The following is a 16,432-nucleotide window of genomic DNA, read 5'->3' as shown; positions in this document are numbered from 1 at the left end:
TAAGCCACACTTTAACTTTTCACGGTCACAATTTGGGGGGAAAGTGGGGTTTATATTCGGGCCAGTACGATATATAATAAAATATATTTTTATTGCAAACGGAAAACAAAAACCTTTTCTGTACTAGTTAATGATGCCACTATATTATGAGAGTCACGTTGGGTGCTGAAGAACAGAAAGGGGGTGAATAAGAGGTAGGAGCAAAGCTGAGCTTAGACCTTTTCACCAAAGGAAGCCTGCATGTGAATTACCGTATTTTTCGCTCTATAAGACGCACTTTCCCCCTCCTAAAAAGTAAGGGAGAATGTGTGTGCGTCTTACGGAGCGAATGCAGGCGGGAGGCTCTGCTCAGCGCTCCCTTTAAAGAGCCACGTGGAGCGTGTGTGCAGCTCTTGGGAGCTGTTCCCCGAGGAGGGAGAGGGGCTGCCCTTCTCCCTCCTCGGGAAAAGCCCCCAAGAGCACACACACTCCGCTCTTTAAAGGGAGCGCGGCTCTTGGGGAAGACTTAGCCACACGCAGCCTCTCGCGGGCAGGGGATGAAGGCTCCCCTTGCCCGGGAGAGGCTGCGCGCAGCCAAGCAGGAAGCCAGGACAGTCAGCGGGATCACAGCGATCCACGCGCAGCCTCCGCAGAGCAGTGGGGAGCCTTCATCCCACTGCCCTGCGGAGGCTTCTCACGGCTATCCCTGGCTTTTGCGGGAGATGGGGGAAGGGACAGAGCGTGTGGCTCATGCGGGAGGTGGGGGGAAAGCCAGTAGGCTTGCTTTCACTGAGGCCGGGAGGGCAAGAGGGATTGGTGCACACCGATCCCGCTTGCTCTCCTGGCTTCAGGGATAGCCCCGCAAAGCTTCCTGAGTGAAGATGGAGGAGCGCTCCCTCTTAGCTCAGGAAGCTTTGCGTTGCTTTCTTATTTCTTGTTTTCCTCCCCTAAAAACTACCGTATTATGCACTTTTTCCCCTCCAAAAATTAAGGGGAAATGTGTGTGCGCCGTATGGAGCGAATGCAGGCTCCTTGGTTTCAGCGATAGCAACGCGAAGCCTCCGAAGCGCAGAGGGAGCACTCCCTCCACGCTCCGGAGGCTTCGCGTTGCTTTCACTGAAGCCTGGAGAGCCAGAGGGGTCAGTGTGCACCGACCCCTCTCGCTCTCCAGGCTTCAGGGATAGCCACCTGAAGCCAGGACAGCAAGAGGGAGAGCTGCGCGGTGCCCCTTCAGCCAAGCGGGAGGAGAAATGGAAGGGGCTCCGTTTCTCCTGCCGCTTCGCTGAAGGGGCGCTGAGCAGATAGGGGGAGATTTTATTCCCTTGTTCTCCCCCTCTAAAACAAGGTGCGTCCTATGATCCAGTGCGTCTAATAGAATGAAAAATGCGGTACTTCCTTTGCTTTTCTCGTGTGAACGCCACATAACACGGACACCTGGCTTTATGCCCACATTCCATCATGCTTTATTTGAAAGCCCACAGCAACAAGGCAGGAGACATGGTTGGGGGTCTACCATGTCGATTCTTGGGACCTGCCAGCGTATAAGAACCAACAAGTCCAGAAGCAAATGCTGCAAGTTTTTCTTTTCTTTTCAGGTGTAAGGTCAAAGCTTAAACACACATTGCAAGGAGATAGAAATTCAAGAGGCACTGAAGTTCTTTGGGCTCAGTAGAGGAGAGGATGGGAAGGACAGCAATGGGGAAAGAAAGATGATAAACGCAGAGAGGCACAGACCCAGCCAAAGGAAGCCCAGTCCACAGGTAGGAACGAGGCCTAAGTTGAGAGTAAAATCTTGAAGCCGCCCCTTACAAAAGCCCTTGGGCGAGGGAAGGGAAGAAGACCGCTCCCCTCTCCCTGAGCAGCCAGAGAGACCAGCTTGTGCAAGAGCACAGTGGCAGGGGAGGAAAGATTTGGTTTCCACTCAACGCGGGACGATGCAGAGCTTGTAGAAGGGCGGGATGGTGGCAAAGCCGCACTCCTGGGGGGTTGTGTCAATGTCCTTGGGGTCCACAAGGGGCTTTAGCCGGAATCTCTGCAGGGTGGTGGTGAAAAAAAGGAAGAGCTCCATTCGGGCAAGCGTTTCACCCAGACACACCCGTTTCCCTGCAAGGCGAAAGGGAGAAGAATCAGCAGGGAGGAAAGACATGGGCTTTGGGGTTAGAGGCCAAGTTTAGGTCAAGTCCAACGTCCTTGGGGCGTGAATAGAACAGCTGAAATCCATGTGAATGGAGAGAGGGGAGTTTTCCTCTCTTATAGGACTAAAACCCTGTTGTTGTTTTGACAGATCTCTCTTTGTGAGCGTGTGTGTCATCCAGTGAAATTTAGGGACAGGAGATCTAGGATGGCAAAAGGAAGTATTTCTTCAGACTGTGTATCTAAAATTGGCTTATAGATTCATAGAATCATAGAGCTGGAAGGGAACCAATCGTCTCCCCCACTCCAACCCCAGACCTGTCCCTTACTTTGACCGAACAAAGTTGGCAGCCCCACCTTACAACCAATACTTCCTTCCAGCAGATTTTGCCCATATATTTGTTATTAACATCCCCCCATCCCTTTACACATTTATTTATTATGGTGTGTGTTAGGGAGTAGGGTATGTGTAAACACTACAAACGACCAAGTAAAAGCCACAGTGCAGTGAAGGTTTGTTTTCTGTAGGAGACCCAGGTTCACTGTTAGTTTCTCTTTGTTGCCACTGTGCAGTTCTTGGAGTCACAAGACTCTGTTTACATTTCAGAGATTCCATACTGTTGGAAGTCTCACGGGAGACGGATGTGACGTTCCTTTGTTTTTTGGTTGCTCTCTGCTCTCACAGAGAGAGGATATGTTTCTTTTCTGTCTGCGTAGCTTCGTAATAAAACTCTTAGCATGTAGCTCATGCTATCTCAGCTCCTTCCCTGTGCTGAATACTCTGCGGAACGGGGAACGTGCTTGGAGCCTTATCAGAGGCTCAGGTCGTTAATTACATCGGAGAAGGGCGATTCCGGAAGAGTCGCTAGGTCGAACACAAGTCCGACATTCACAACTTCAAAAAGTGAAGGAGGAGGGGATGGGAGAGGTTCTCATTTCCAAAATAAAAATTAAAAAAGTGTTTAAGACAGGCTTCCTCAGTCTCGGCCCTCCAGATGTTTTTGGCCTACAACTCCCATGATCCCTAGCTAGCAGAACCAGTGGTCAGGGATGATGGGAATTGTAGTCTCAAAACATCTGGAGGGCCGAGGTTGAGGAAGCCTGGTTTAAGAGGAGGCCTTGGTCCAGTATACCTGAAGGAGCGTCTCCACCCCCATTGTTCAGCCCGGACACTGAGGTCCAGCTCCGAGGGCCTTCTGGCGGTTCCCTCGCTGCGAGAAGCCAAGTTACAGGGAACCAGGCAGAGGGCCTTTTCGGTAGTGGCACACGCCCTGTGGAACGCACTACCAACAGATGTCAAAGAGGAAAACGTCTACCAGACTTTTAGAAGACATCTGAAGGCACCCCTGTTTAGGGAAGCTTTTAATGTTTAATAGATTACTGTATTTTAATATTCTGTTGGAAGCAGTCCAGAGTGGCTGGGGAAACCCAGCGAGACGGGAGGGGTAGAAATAAATGAATAAATTCTTATTCTTATTCTTATTCTTATTATCTACCTGAGGAGAATGGCATGAAAGCGTCGTTCTTCTTGAAGCGCCCATTCTCATCCAGGAAGTTCTCTGGGTTGAAAGCAAATGGGCTTTTAAACTTCATGGGGTCGAACAGGACAGTGTGGAGCATAGGGTAGATTTCTGTCCCCTAGGAAAAAGAGGGAGAGAATATTGAGGTCAGAATTGCAAAGATTCGGGGAAAGTCGAGAGAGAGAAGCTCTCCACCCCTTCTCTCAACTGATGGATTGCCAGCCACATTCGACCACCGGCCAACTCCTCCCTGTGACATCTACAGACTGCCCTGCCTGAATGTGAAGGCACCACATGGGTAGCTGACCCACAGAAATCTCATGCAATCTGGTCAAATGGTCAGTTGATCTACAGGTCCCCGTCCCCCCACTCTACAGAAGCATCACTGTGGGCATCCGTCTGGGGTCAGCGAGGCATTCCACCTCTGGCTGTAGTTCAGCTTAAGCCAAGAGGAGGTCCAGCCTTGCCATTAGGCAGAGTGAGCCAGATGCTTCAAGCGGCATGTCTGGAGGGTGAGGACTAGAGGCCAGGTGTTGGAGGGCAGATGTCCTCCCATCATAGCTGTCAACCGCCCCTTATTTGGCGGGAAAGTCCCTTATACCAGTGCTGCTGTCCCTTATTGATGATGTCCCTTAAATTTCCCGGGTTTCAAAGGAAGCAGCTCCTCTCCCCCCCTCCCTGCCAGCCAGGGAGGAGGGAGGCTCCAACTGTGTTGCTTGGCTGCGTTGCTCACCCAATAAGGAGTCTAAAAACAACTGAGGGGTGGAGCTTGCATGCCTTGTGCCGATCAAATCAGCCGCCTTGCCTGGGGACTAGCCTTTGCTCAGCGCTTCCCAGCGGAGAGGTGACGGTGGTTTTCCTTGCTGCATCCCCTTTGCCGGGTTGCTGCACTGTGGGACCCACCGCTTGAGGCTTTGTTTGGCTGCTGGCTGGGCTTTCTGCATTTGGCTCGGAGGGGCTCAGAAGTTGAACATACCTGTGCCCCTTGGAAAATCCCTTATTTTGGATGCTGGTCCGTTATTTTCAAATCTGTAAGTTGACAGCTATGGTCTCCATGCACCCTGTAAACTAGCCGCAGCGTGAGACTTTACCAGCTGGGCCCTGGTCATCCTTTGAGGATTGGCTGTTGTGTTGTTGTTGTTTTTAAGTGCTATGTTGGCAGCTTTTGCCAACCTGGTACCCTCTAGATGTTTTGAAATGCAACTCTGGTCAATCCCAGCCAGCATGGCCATGTGAGACATCTAGAGGTTGGTGAAGGCTGTTTAACGGAATGGCAAATCTTTAAGACTCTCCTGGAGGGCGTCCAGTCCTTTTCCTTTGCCAAATACCCGCCAATAACAGTAGCCAACATCACCTCATCCTGTCTCCAACAGGTTGCTTCTGTGCCGGATGAAGACTCAACTGTTGCGGTTGGGGGCAGATGTTGGTGGCAAGGCACAAATCTGTGAATGTTGCTAAAGCCACTTCCAACCTCGGGAGGAGGTGGTGTTGCGGGCTCCACGCCCCCAACACGCGCACGGTGGCTGGCTTGCAGTCCCGCGCCATCTGGGGAATCCTCGGGCCGTGCCATCCAATCGGCTGGCTCGGGGTGTGTGGCTTGCCCCATTTAAGGCAAGAGCGGCCCGGGATCCCCCTCTTTGGACCGCTCAGCTGCCTGGTTTCCCACCCGCCTGCCCTTCAAGGTTTCTCTTTTGACCTTGCTATGGACCTCGGTTGGTCGCCGTTAAGGGGCCTGGTAGGATTTTTTTCCACTTGTCAAATTGGCACTGGCCATTTGGTTTTTCGCCTACCTTGTAGCAAATCGTCACAACTTCCCTGGGATTGGCGGTTAGGCATTGGTAGGGGCATTGTTATGCAGATCTGTTGGGGGGAGGAGCGCCATCACCTCCCCCAAATATTGAAGGGTAGTCTGGTAAAGGATTCCGGGGGGCGTTGCCTCGTCCGAAGCCTATGGAGGTCAGGGCCTAAAGCGCGCCCCCAACCCCGGGGGGGGGGGGGTTACCTAGTTGATGTGCATCAGCAGGACTCCCCCTGCTGGTGTTAACCCTTCCCAGTCTTCATGCAAACAGGCTGAAGCCGGATAGTCGGATAGGACCAATGCCTAAGCCAATACCGCTCTTACCTGTAACCAATAAAGTTGTGCCCAATTTTAGCCCATTAACCTTAATTATGGTGTCGTGTGTCGTTCTTTCCACTGGTGGGAGGTGGGAACTCGCCACGCAATCTCTTTTAAACAACAACAACAACAACCCATTGTCTTGTGTCCCACACACCTTTTATCCCCTCTGCCCCACAACTGATACCTTAGGGATGATGTAGCCTCTGAATTCAGTGTCGCGCATCACAGAGTGGGCCACGTTCATGGGGATGAGGTCACTGACCCTCTGCACTTCGTGGATGACAGCGTCCACATAAGGCATCTGGCTCCGGTCTTCAATGTTTGGGGCACGGTTCTGGCCAATCACTTGGTCAATCTCCTGGTGCATTTTTGCTGTCCAATGCATTTAGATCAGAGAAGGGTCAGAGAATCAGAGTTTGAAGGGACCACGAGGGTCATCTAGCCCAACCCACTGTAATGCAAAAATCTTTGGCCCAACATGGGGCTTGAATCCACGACCCCAAGTCTCATAGTCCACTGCCTGAGCTATCCGTTTACAATGGTACCTCTGGATGCGAACGGGATCTGATCTGGAGCCCCGTTCACAGACACGACGGCGCGTCTGCACATGCGCGGATCGCGTTTTGCTGCTTCCGCGCAATTTTAGGTTATATTTTAGTGATCAAGATTTAATATATATTTTTAACTGCCCCTATATATGAATTGTCTCTGTTATACCCAACTGCAATTCAATGTATTTCTGCTGCGTTTTATGATTTTCCTGATATTGTAAGTGAGCCGGAACTGGTCTGTGACCGTAATAATAAAATTCAATTCAATTCAATAATTAATTCAACTCAGATGGAACTAATCAATCCTTAAAAACAACAACCCTAGTCTATTAAAATACAGGGAATAAAAACAGCATGTATAAAAAGCCCTGCTGGGCCAGGCCAAAGGGGGACCCAGGCAGTCCAGCAACCTGGTCTCCCTGTCACCAACTAAACATCAGCATGACCTGAATGTAACAGCACTCTCTTGACTTGCAGTTCCCAGCAACTGGGGCCCAGAAGCATATCTGCCTCCAACAGTGAAAGTACAACATAGCCCTAGTGATTAAGAGCCATGGTTTGTCTTATTCTCCATGGGTTGGTCTAGTCCTCTTTTAAATCTGTCCCAGTGGCCATCACAACATCTTGTGTCAGTGAGTTCCATAGTTCATCACTGTGTATCCCCAACATTCAGCTTCACTGGATGACTCTGTTGGGTTAGAACTGTTCCTACCCACTTTCTCCACACCAAGCCTAACTTTACACACCTCTGTCATATCTTCCCCCTTACTTACTCACTCCCCAGCCCCCAACAGGCTAGGTTGGGCTTTAATCAGCCTGGCGGCAGTGTGCTGGTTCCCTTCCTTACCTTGCACTTCGGGGTGTTTCATCAGAAACAGAAACCCGTATCTCAGGGTGGAGCTGACGGTCTCCGTCCCAGCAAAGAACAAATTGAGTGTGGTGAGTTCTAGGTTCTTGGTGTTGAATTCGCTGGACGGGTTGCCTTTCTCCTGAAGACAAACAGGAAGCCAATGTCATCAGGATTCCCCCATGGGGGTGAGACGTAGGGGGAGTTGGTTTCAAGGCTGCTGCCTCTGTTAAAGTCCTTTTATGGAAGAAGGATATCACTTGTCTGATGGGGGTGAAGAGAAACTAGGCAAGCTGGACACATGTCACCCCATCAGATCATTAAGGCACGTCCCCTAGCGGTGACCCCGTGAGAGTTCCCAGTTGATGTGCATCAGCAGGACTCCCCCTACTGGTGGTTAACCCTTCCTGGACTTCTAGCGGACGGGCTGAAGTTGGATATAGTCAGTTAGGACCAATGCCTAAGCCAATATCATTCATCACCTGTAACCATCACCTGCACACTCTAGGTTCACCTGTGACTGAAATGGTGGCACTCCTATTCATGAAGCATTTGCAAAGTGTATTATCCCCAAGGTGTGCTAGCAAGCAGCAGAATCTGCAGAGCCCCTGTGGCAGTCCAGAGATAGCGTCTCTTTGTAAGTGATGTGCGTCCTAGTGATCCTTGTGTTAACCCTACAGCTCCCTGTGGAAATCCCACCTCATGTCATACGCCAACAGGGTACCTTTTCCATCTGGATGAGGAAGCAGTCAATGAAGTCACGAGGGGCATTGAGGTCAAGGGTCTCCTTGTTCTTCTTCACTCTCTTGGCAATGTAGGCTCTCATGTCTTCCAGAATGTCATAGATCTTGGTGTGTGGCCCTGGAAAGTACTTCAGAATGCTGGCATACATGTCATAGAACTGCAAGAAGAAAGAAAAGGCACCGGCAGCTGACCAGGAATGCCTCCTGAGGGTCAGGAGAGCTTCCTTGCAAGCCAAGGAGGCCCCACTAGATGATAAGTAGCTGTTATAAACTACGGCTGGCTTTCAGACCCTTGCCCAGCCTGGTGCCCTTCTGCTCTCCACATGAGATTAGACTCCAAATCCCATCAGGCACAGAGCACAGCCTGCAAGACCAATGCTCAGGGATGATTAAGATGATGGGAGCTCCATTCCAACCATATCAGGAGGGTGTCTGATTGGGAAATGGATTCGTGCTCTGTCTGCTTTGAGACTGGGTACCTGAGACCAGGCGGTGCTCATCTCCCGGAAGCTGTCGTTCATCATCTTCATCAGGGCCTGGAAATCCTTGTCTTCGTAGTCAAAGCGGTCGCCAAAGACGATGGAGCAGATAACGTTGGAGACGGCGCGGCTGAGGGTGAAGGTGGGGTCGAAAGGCTTCTCTGCAATGCCAGGGAAGGAAGACGCATTGTGCTGAAGGGGCCAAGATATCTTGGGAAGTGTGAGGAACTGTGGAACACCTGCAAAGTCCTCTCCCAAACTATTCTCAAAAGATCATCTGCAGTACCCACCCAGAACTTAAGATACCTATTGCTGACCAGGCTACTAGAATGAAGAACTTCTCTGGCTATGGAGCAGCCTTCCCAGAGAGCTCGCTCAGTGCTATCATTATGGCAATTCTGGGCTGCATCAATAGGAGTATAGCATCTAGATCAAGGGAAGTAATAGTGCCATTGTATTCTGCTCTGGTCAGACCTCACCTGGAGTACTGTGACCAGTTCTGGGCACCGCAGTTCAAGAAGGACACTGACAAACTTGAACGTGTCCAGAGGAGGGCAACCAAAATGGTCAAAGGCCTGGAAACGATGCCTTATGAGGAACGGCTAAGGGAGCTGGGCATGTTTAGCCTGGAGAAGAGGAGGTTAAGGGGTGATATGATAGCCATGTTCAAATATATAAAAGGATGTCACATAGAGGAGGGAGAAAGGTTGTTTTCTGCTGCTCCAGAGAAGCGGACACGGAGCAATGGATCCAAACTACAAGAAAGAAGATTCCACCTAAACATTAGGAAGCACTTCCTGACAGTAAGAGCTGTTCGACAGTGGAATTTGCTGCCAAGGAGTGTGGTGGAGTCTCCTTCTTTGGAGGTCTTTAAGCAGAGGCTTGACAACCATATGTCAGGAGTGCTCTGATGGTGTTTCCTGCTTGGCAGGGGGTTGGACTCGATGGCCCTTGTGGTCTCTTCCAACTCTATGATTCTATGATTCTATTTTTGCATCTGGTGAACGCCTTTTTACTCACCCAGGCCTTTTAAACAATTTGTGCTGTGGCTCTGGGCCTCCCAACCATGTTTCATTGCATATTTGCCACAGAGGACTATTCCGAACTCTACTTTTATTGGTTAATAGTTTTATGCATGTTAGGGACGTGGGTGGTGCTGTGGGTTAAACCACAGAGCCTATGACTTGCCAATCTGAAGGTCGGCAGTTCGAATCCCCATGACAGGGTGAGCTCCCGTTGCTCGGACCCCTGACCATTAGCTCCAGTCGTGGCCAACTCTGGGGTTGCGGCGCTCATCTCGCTTTACTGGCCGAGGGAGCTGGTGTACAGCTTCCAGGTCATGTGGCCAGCAGGAGTAAGCCGCTTCTGGCGAACCAGAGCAGTGCACGGAAACGCCGTTTACCTTCCCGCCGGAGCGGTACCTATTTATCTACTTGCACTTTGATGTGCTTTCGAACTGCTAGGTTGGCAGCAGCAGGGACCGAGCAACGGGAGCTCACCCCGTCACGGGGAATCGAACTGCAGACCTTCTGATCAGCAAGTCCTAGGCTCTGTGGTTTAACCCACAGCGCCACCCGCGTCCCCCTTTATCTCTGCTTATCTGTTATTTTGAGGGCAATGTATGTGCTCTTTCCTCCCTGCCCGTTATCCTTCTTGAGCCCAGAAATTCTCATTGCCTTTGGGACAAAAAGGCTTCTCTTCCCCAGCCTGTCTGGGCTTTGGAGCTCGTGGTTCTGCCCAGCCTGGTGGGGCTGCTGACCTCCTCCTCCCTGCCCTTCACTTGGCCTACTCACCTTTGGTCTTATGAAATTCCTCCAGCAGGAACTGGGCTTCCTCCCGGATCCGATCCTCAATTGTTTTTTTCCCCATGCCAAAATTCCTCAAGATGGTGAGGGAGAAGCGTCGCAGCTGCTTCCAGCGCTCTCCCTCAGAAAACACCACCCCTGCAGGTATGGGGAGGAGAAAGGGGAGAGGGATTGAATAGCAGCCAGGAAACAGCAGACACAAGACTCCTGTGTTGCAAGTCGGACCACCCTGGGTTACTCCTCCTCACCATAACCATCAAAGGTCCTTTGCAGCGTGGGGTTGGTTTTCCTTCCGCTAAACTCCTCCGCCTTGTCTATCAGGGCCTCCTTCACAGCTTCATGTCCACAGAGGACCACAATCGGGCGATTTCCAAAGTAGACGGTGAACACTGGGCCGTATTTGTCGCGCAGCTGCACAGGAGAAAGGCCAAAGGCTACTTGTTAAAATTTAAACAACAGAACAGTCTTTAATCCACTGCTTCTTTTTCTTACAATTCATTGGCACTCTTACAAAAGCCGACAGCATAAATGCTGGAATCAGGCTAGGCCTTTGTCTGATCCAACAGGGCGGTGTGAACATCCATCTCTGTGTTAAAATATGTTCACTGAATTCCACCAGACTCTTATTTTGTGGGAAGGAGAGATATGCCAGGCAGGAGGCTTTCGGCACATGCTCAGAGGGCCTCTACCTGCCACCAAAATGCACTTTATCAAGCAAGGGGACAAAATGCATGAAAGCAAGCTTCCATTCCTGTTTTGATAAAATTTTGAGATTGGTATGTCCCACACAGACTGGCTCTGCAAGTGTCAAGATGCTCGTGGGACAGTTCTGCAAGGTTAAATGTCATTTCTGACCAAACCCTCTTCTGGTGTGTGGACAGAAATGGTTTTAATGTTGTCTTTTGAAACGGCTCTGACCCAGAAGGCTGAAAATGCAATTCTAGGCTTCATCCACAGAGGTTTAGTCTCCAGATCAAGGGAAGTCATAGTCATTTGGTGGGTTAAGCTCCGTAGCCGACTGCATGCTTGCTATTGGCTCCGCTCCCCCTTATATTTGTTGGAAACACACCCTGGAAAGCCACTAACTTCCCAAGACTCAGGGGTATCTCTCCGATGGACCTCCCTGGCCCTAAATTTCCCTCAGTCCAGAGAGACCGGTGCTAAGCGACCCCTCCCTCCTGAGAGGAGCACACTTGTCTTCTGGCATGTCATAGAAGAAGAGTCAATCATAGCTCTAAAACTACTTTATTTACAGTCATGTATATACACATAATCCATCAGCATCTCTGTGCTCTTTGAGCACCAGTACAGAAACAGAAGAGAAGACTCCCTGCAAAAGACCCTCATGTTGGGAAAGATGGAGGGCACAAGGAGAAGGGGACGACAGAGGACGAGATGGTTGGACAGTGTTCTCGAAGCTACAAACATGAGTCTGACCAAACTGCGGGAGGCAGTGGAAGACAGGAGGGCCTGGCATGCTCTGGTCCAGGGGGTCACGAAGAGTCGGACACAACTAAACAACTAAACAACAGCAACACAGAAACAGCATCACAAACAGAAGTGAAACTAACTTCCAACAGTACTGAGACTTCCTGTCTCACGCTCTCTCAGACACTCAAGTGATATACAAAACATAGTGCTACTACTGGAGCAGCACGGATGGATAAAAATCCTAACAATATTCACCGCAAGCGGACTGGAGTGAAGCCTGCTCACTCACGGTCCGCTCGGCCGGCCATACCTCCACCACCCAAGCCACTGATTGGATTATTTGAACTGGGGTTTGGCAGGGTTAGGGTTAGGGTTAGACTGGCATTCCCAGACACTTAATCCTTTTTTTTTTTTGTGGACCATTTTGCTGCTCAAAATCCTCCCCGCAGCGTGACAAACTGTTTCAAAAGGACTGGAACAAATTTATATTTTACATGAAAGAAAATTGTAAACATTTGAAAATGTTTGCAGGCTTGAATTGAAATGTTTTGTAATGTAAATATAAGGAACTGAGTTACCGATAACAAGGTGAAATACTGCAATAAGATCGAAGGTAAATAAGTGATTATAGAAATGAGAAGAATATAGAAAGATGTGTGGAAGTCAGAAAAAGGGAGGGAAGGAGGTCGATGCTCTTATCGAGTAATAAGCTATAGAATTATGTAACAAAATGTGAATATGAAAGAAGTGGAAAATTCGATAAATATTACTTGAGGGGAGGAAACAAAATCCTCCCGCCACCTGATTCATTTCTCTTTGCAGGGGAAAATAAACCACAAGACCTCCAACGAGCTGCCGTGAGGATCCTGCTATTGAACAAAAAAAGTAAGAGTACAAATATTTAAATAAATGGAGACATTTATGAAATATGATGCCAGCAACACCTGAACAAAAAGCCTCACTATGTTGACACACCAGTATTTCATCACCAGGGGAAACATAGCTGAGCATTGGGGGGGGGGCAGTGTTGCTTAACAATTTCCACTGTAATGCGCAGTTCTTGCTCAAAGGCAGAGCAAATGGTTAAAGCCAAGCTCAACCCGTCTCCTACTCTATCTCCCAACCTCAATTCCAACCCACCTCAACCAACCCTCTTAACTCTCCTGTCTCTCTTCAAATCCTCTCCTTTTAAACGCTCCCTCCTGGAACCACGGTCAGTCGGAGGCTGCCGTTCATTAACCATTTGCTGGCAGGGAAAGAAAGAAACACTTGTTGATCCAACCGGTCCAGCAAAACCAACTTTTTCGTCACACATGGTTTCAAGTCCCATGTTGGGCAAAAGATCCCTGTATTGCCAGGGGTTGGACTGGATGACCCTGGTGGTCCTCCTTCCAACTTTGCAATTCTAGGATTCTATCCAAAATTAGAGTCTCCAAAAAGCTGCCTGTTGTTTTTTAGCCGTTTAGTCGTGTCCGACTCTTCGTGACCCCGTGGAGCAGAGCACACCAGGCACTCCTGTCTTCCACTGCCTCCCGCAGTTTAGTCAAACTCATGCTGGTAGCTTTGAGAACACTGTTCCACCATCTCGTCCTCTGTCATCCCCTTCTCCTTGTGCCCCCCATCTTTCCCCACATCAGGGTCTTTTCCAGGGAGTCTTCTCTTCTCATGAGGTGGCCGAAGTCTTGGAGCCTCAGCTTCAGGATCTGTCCTTCCAGTGAGCACTCAGGGCTGATTTCCTTCAGAATGGAGAGGTTTGATCTTCTTGCAGTCCATGGGACTCTCAAGAGTCTCCTCCAGCACCACAATTCAAAAGCATCAATTCTTCGGCGATCAGCCTTCTTTATGGTCCAGCTCTCACTTCCATACATCACTACTGGGAAAACCATAGCTTTAACTATACGGACCTTATAGTTAAATGCTGTATAGTTAAATGCTGCCTACCAGAATGCAAAACAGGTTGGAAAGTTTAAAAAGAAGGGGAGAGTTGTGAAAGATGTAGGATTGCTGTTGAGTTGTTTAAAAAAGAAAAGAAAAAAATGCTTTCGGTAGTTAGCAAGAATCATGCTTAGGTTGCTGAGTGCTGAAAGTGCACCTCAATATTTGGTCCTCACAACAACCTTGCAAAGGCAGGCAAGTGGATTTACTAGTGTTACTTCTATTCGCAGTAACGCTCTTTTGGCACCTCCCCTTTCCCCAGGAAAACCTGCTCTTTAATGCTGAATCGGAACAAACAGCAATTTGGGTTTTTTGAGAATTGCAGTTTGCTCGATTCCGTAGTAAAGAGCGGGCTTTCATGGGGAAAGGACCAGGGCAAAATAGGGAAAGTGTTCAAACAGGGAGCTTTCAAAAACAGACCTGTGCCAACAAAAGGCAGCACAAAGGTAAGAGTGGATGAACCCTAACAGAGTTTTTTTGTGTTATTTAACCAAGCTGGCATCAGGCAAATGGGTGAACATATGGATCCAAAGAAAACAGAAGCAAAAGATTACCAAGTGTGTCAACTCTCCTTTTTTAAAAAAATAAAATTTAGTGCAGTCTCTGCAAAAAACAAACAAACATAGCATTGAGGTTATAGTGTCATTTTACATCATCTTAAAACATTAATGGGTCATTGTAGGCTGTCTACAGACCTCTTTGAAAACGGGTGGGAGAAATTTGCTATCTACTTCCCTTGTGTATGACAAGAAGGGGAGGCAGGTTTCATCAAAGGTGTCTCTCTTTATAAAAGCTTTTGGACGGACAGGGCAACCATCATCTAATCTACCCAACTAGAGGCAGGCAGGCCGGCAGGGATACAAGGAGAGAGATGGAGGAAGGTGTTTTGGTGAGAGGCAGAGAGACAGGAATATCCAGAAAGCCACAAAGAAGACACAGAGATGCTTAATTGGGGAAGCACTGTATTTTGAGCATATTCCTGTGCAAGAGAAAGGGTGGAGATGGAAGAGGAGAGAGATGGAGGCAAACTGATGCCTCCGTGCATCTCAATTATTTGAATTTTCCTTTGACTCCTGGGTGCTCTGTTCCTAGAAGGGCCAGGGGAGGAATCTGGTTCCGTTTTCACTGGAAGGCTAATCTACCAACCTTTCACTTTCCAAAACCATGCACAAACTGAAGCACACGGATCCAGGTTTTGCAATGCAGATCTCTAGCCAAACAATGACAAATGAAGACACCACAGGAAAGGGTGCATGCAAATGAAAATATTCAGGGAAATCACTTGAAAAAATGTGCACATTAGTCAAAAGAGCCAAAACTGACTGCACCTTCTGCCCCTGGTTCCCAGAGGCAGTAAACTTACCCTGAGGAGGGATTTCAAAGTTTCTGATGACTTGATCTGCAGGAAATTTCCAATCACAGGGAGCGGCATGGGTCCGGGGGGCAGCTTCCCATGGCTTGATATGCTCCTCACTGCTGCCGAAATGAGGAGCCAAGTCAGGCAGATGACAAGAAGGAGAGTTACAATGCTGGCCGGATCCATGATGGAGGTCACTACCAGTCTGTCGCAGTGCAGACAACTGTCCCATTTTGACAGGGTTCTAGATACTGAATCAAGGCTGGATTTGGCCCCACCTTCTGCGTTATGTAACTCCACAAGGCCAACCTGTTGAGCGCTTTAATCCCAATAAACCTGTGCCAAAAGTTAATCATCTATTTCCTGGTTATCAGGATTGTGAATATTTGTTCCAGGAGCACGAGAGTTTGTGTGCATAGTCTTCGTGATGTGGGTAAACAATTTCCATGCCATTGACTTTAAACTTTTTAATCTAGTGGTTTCTAGTCAAAGGTCATGTTGTCCGCCTTTGGACTCTCCTGACAATTGCGTATTGCTTCCAAAGTTGTTATGAAATTTTATTTTTTGAGGGTGATTGCAAGACTAAAAGTCTCCTTTGAGTGGAGGGGCTGGAAGGAACAAGGATTGGAGAGAGGCCTGGCTGGAGTAGAGAGGGAAACAGCCAGAAGCTGAGGAAGCTTGTTCATGGTTAACGTATTCTATGTTACAGCTAAATAAAAAATTGTTTTCAGCTTGCAGTTTCCAGCTTTCTTCACTAATACAAGGAACAACACAGGGGTACCAAAAATGTGACCAGCTAACTAGAACGGAGCATATAACAGCTGGAATATACTTGTTTTTGTTGTTTAGTCGTTTAGTCATGTCCAACTCTTCGTGACCCCCTGGACCAGAGCATGCCAGGCCCTCCTGTCTTCCACTGCCTCCCGCAGTTTGGTCAAACTCATGCTGGTAGCTTCGAGAACACTGTCCCACCATCTCGTCCTCTGTCGTCCCTTCTCCTTGTGCCCTCCATCTTTCCCAACATCAGGGTCTGTTCCAGGGAGTTTTGTGTTCTCATGAGGTGGCCAAAGTATTGGAGCCTCAGCTTCAGGATCTGTCCTTCCAGTGAGCACTCAGGGCTGATTTCCTTCAGAATGGATAGGTTTGATCTTCCTGCAGTCCATGGGACTCTCAAGAGTCTCCTCCAGCACCATAATTCAAAAGCATCAATTCTTCAGCGATCAGCCTTCTTTATGGTCCAGCTCTCACTTCCCCTTCACGGATCACTGCCTTGCCGTGGTGAAGGGGCTTGAATAATTCAGAGAAGCTATGGACTATGCTGAGCAGAGCACCCCAGATGAACAGGTCATAGTGGAGAGTTTTGACCAAATGTGATCCACCTGGAGGAGGAACCGGCAAGGCACTGCAGTATCCCTGCCAAGAAAACTCCATGGAATATACTAGGAACATCTATAACCTGCCGCTGTGGAGCAGAGCGATTAGGTCTAGTGAAAGAGATCCCACCACCTGTGGAACTTGGCATAGACTTTTTGT

General features: G+C 49.0%; 1 protein-coding gene across 1 annotated transcript; it reads right to left on the bottom strand.

The window, feature by feature from the left end:
- Window positions 1-1,418: 1,418 nt before the first annotated feature.
- On the bottom strand, window positions 1,419-15,142 carry LOC308484226 (cytochrome P450 2G1-like). Its single transcript, XM_081018985.1, has 9 exons — window positions 14,906-15,142; window positions 10,425-10,587; window positions 10,165-10,314; window positions 8,372-8,532; window positions 7,874-8,050; window positions 7,150-7,291; window positions 5,936-6,123; window positions 3,609-3,750; window positions 1,419-2,082 (listed from the first exon to the last, which is right to left on the bottom strand). The coding sequence occupies exons 1-9, from the start codon at window positions 15,083-15,085 to the stop codon at window positions 1,901-1,903; spliced, it is 1,485 nt and encodes a 494-aa protein (XP_080875111.1). The 5' UTR covers window positions 15,086-15,142; the 3' UTR covers window positions 1,419-1,900.
- Window positions 15,143-16,432: the final 1,290 nt, after the last annotated feature.

Source organism: Podarcis pityusensis (assembly GCF_964106645.2).
Source record: "Podarcis pityusensis genome assembly, chromosome: 8".
Taxonomy (NCBI): domain Eukaryota; kingdom Metazoa; phylum Chordata; class Lepidosauria; order Squamata; family Lacertidae; genus Podarcis; species Podarcis pityusensis.
The sequence above is the reverse complement of the archived record's forward strand: the minus strand, read 5'-3'. Positions and strand labels throughout refer to the sequence as shown.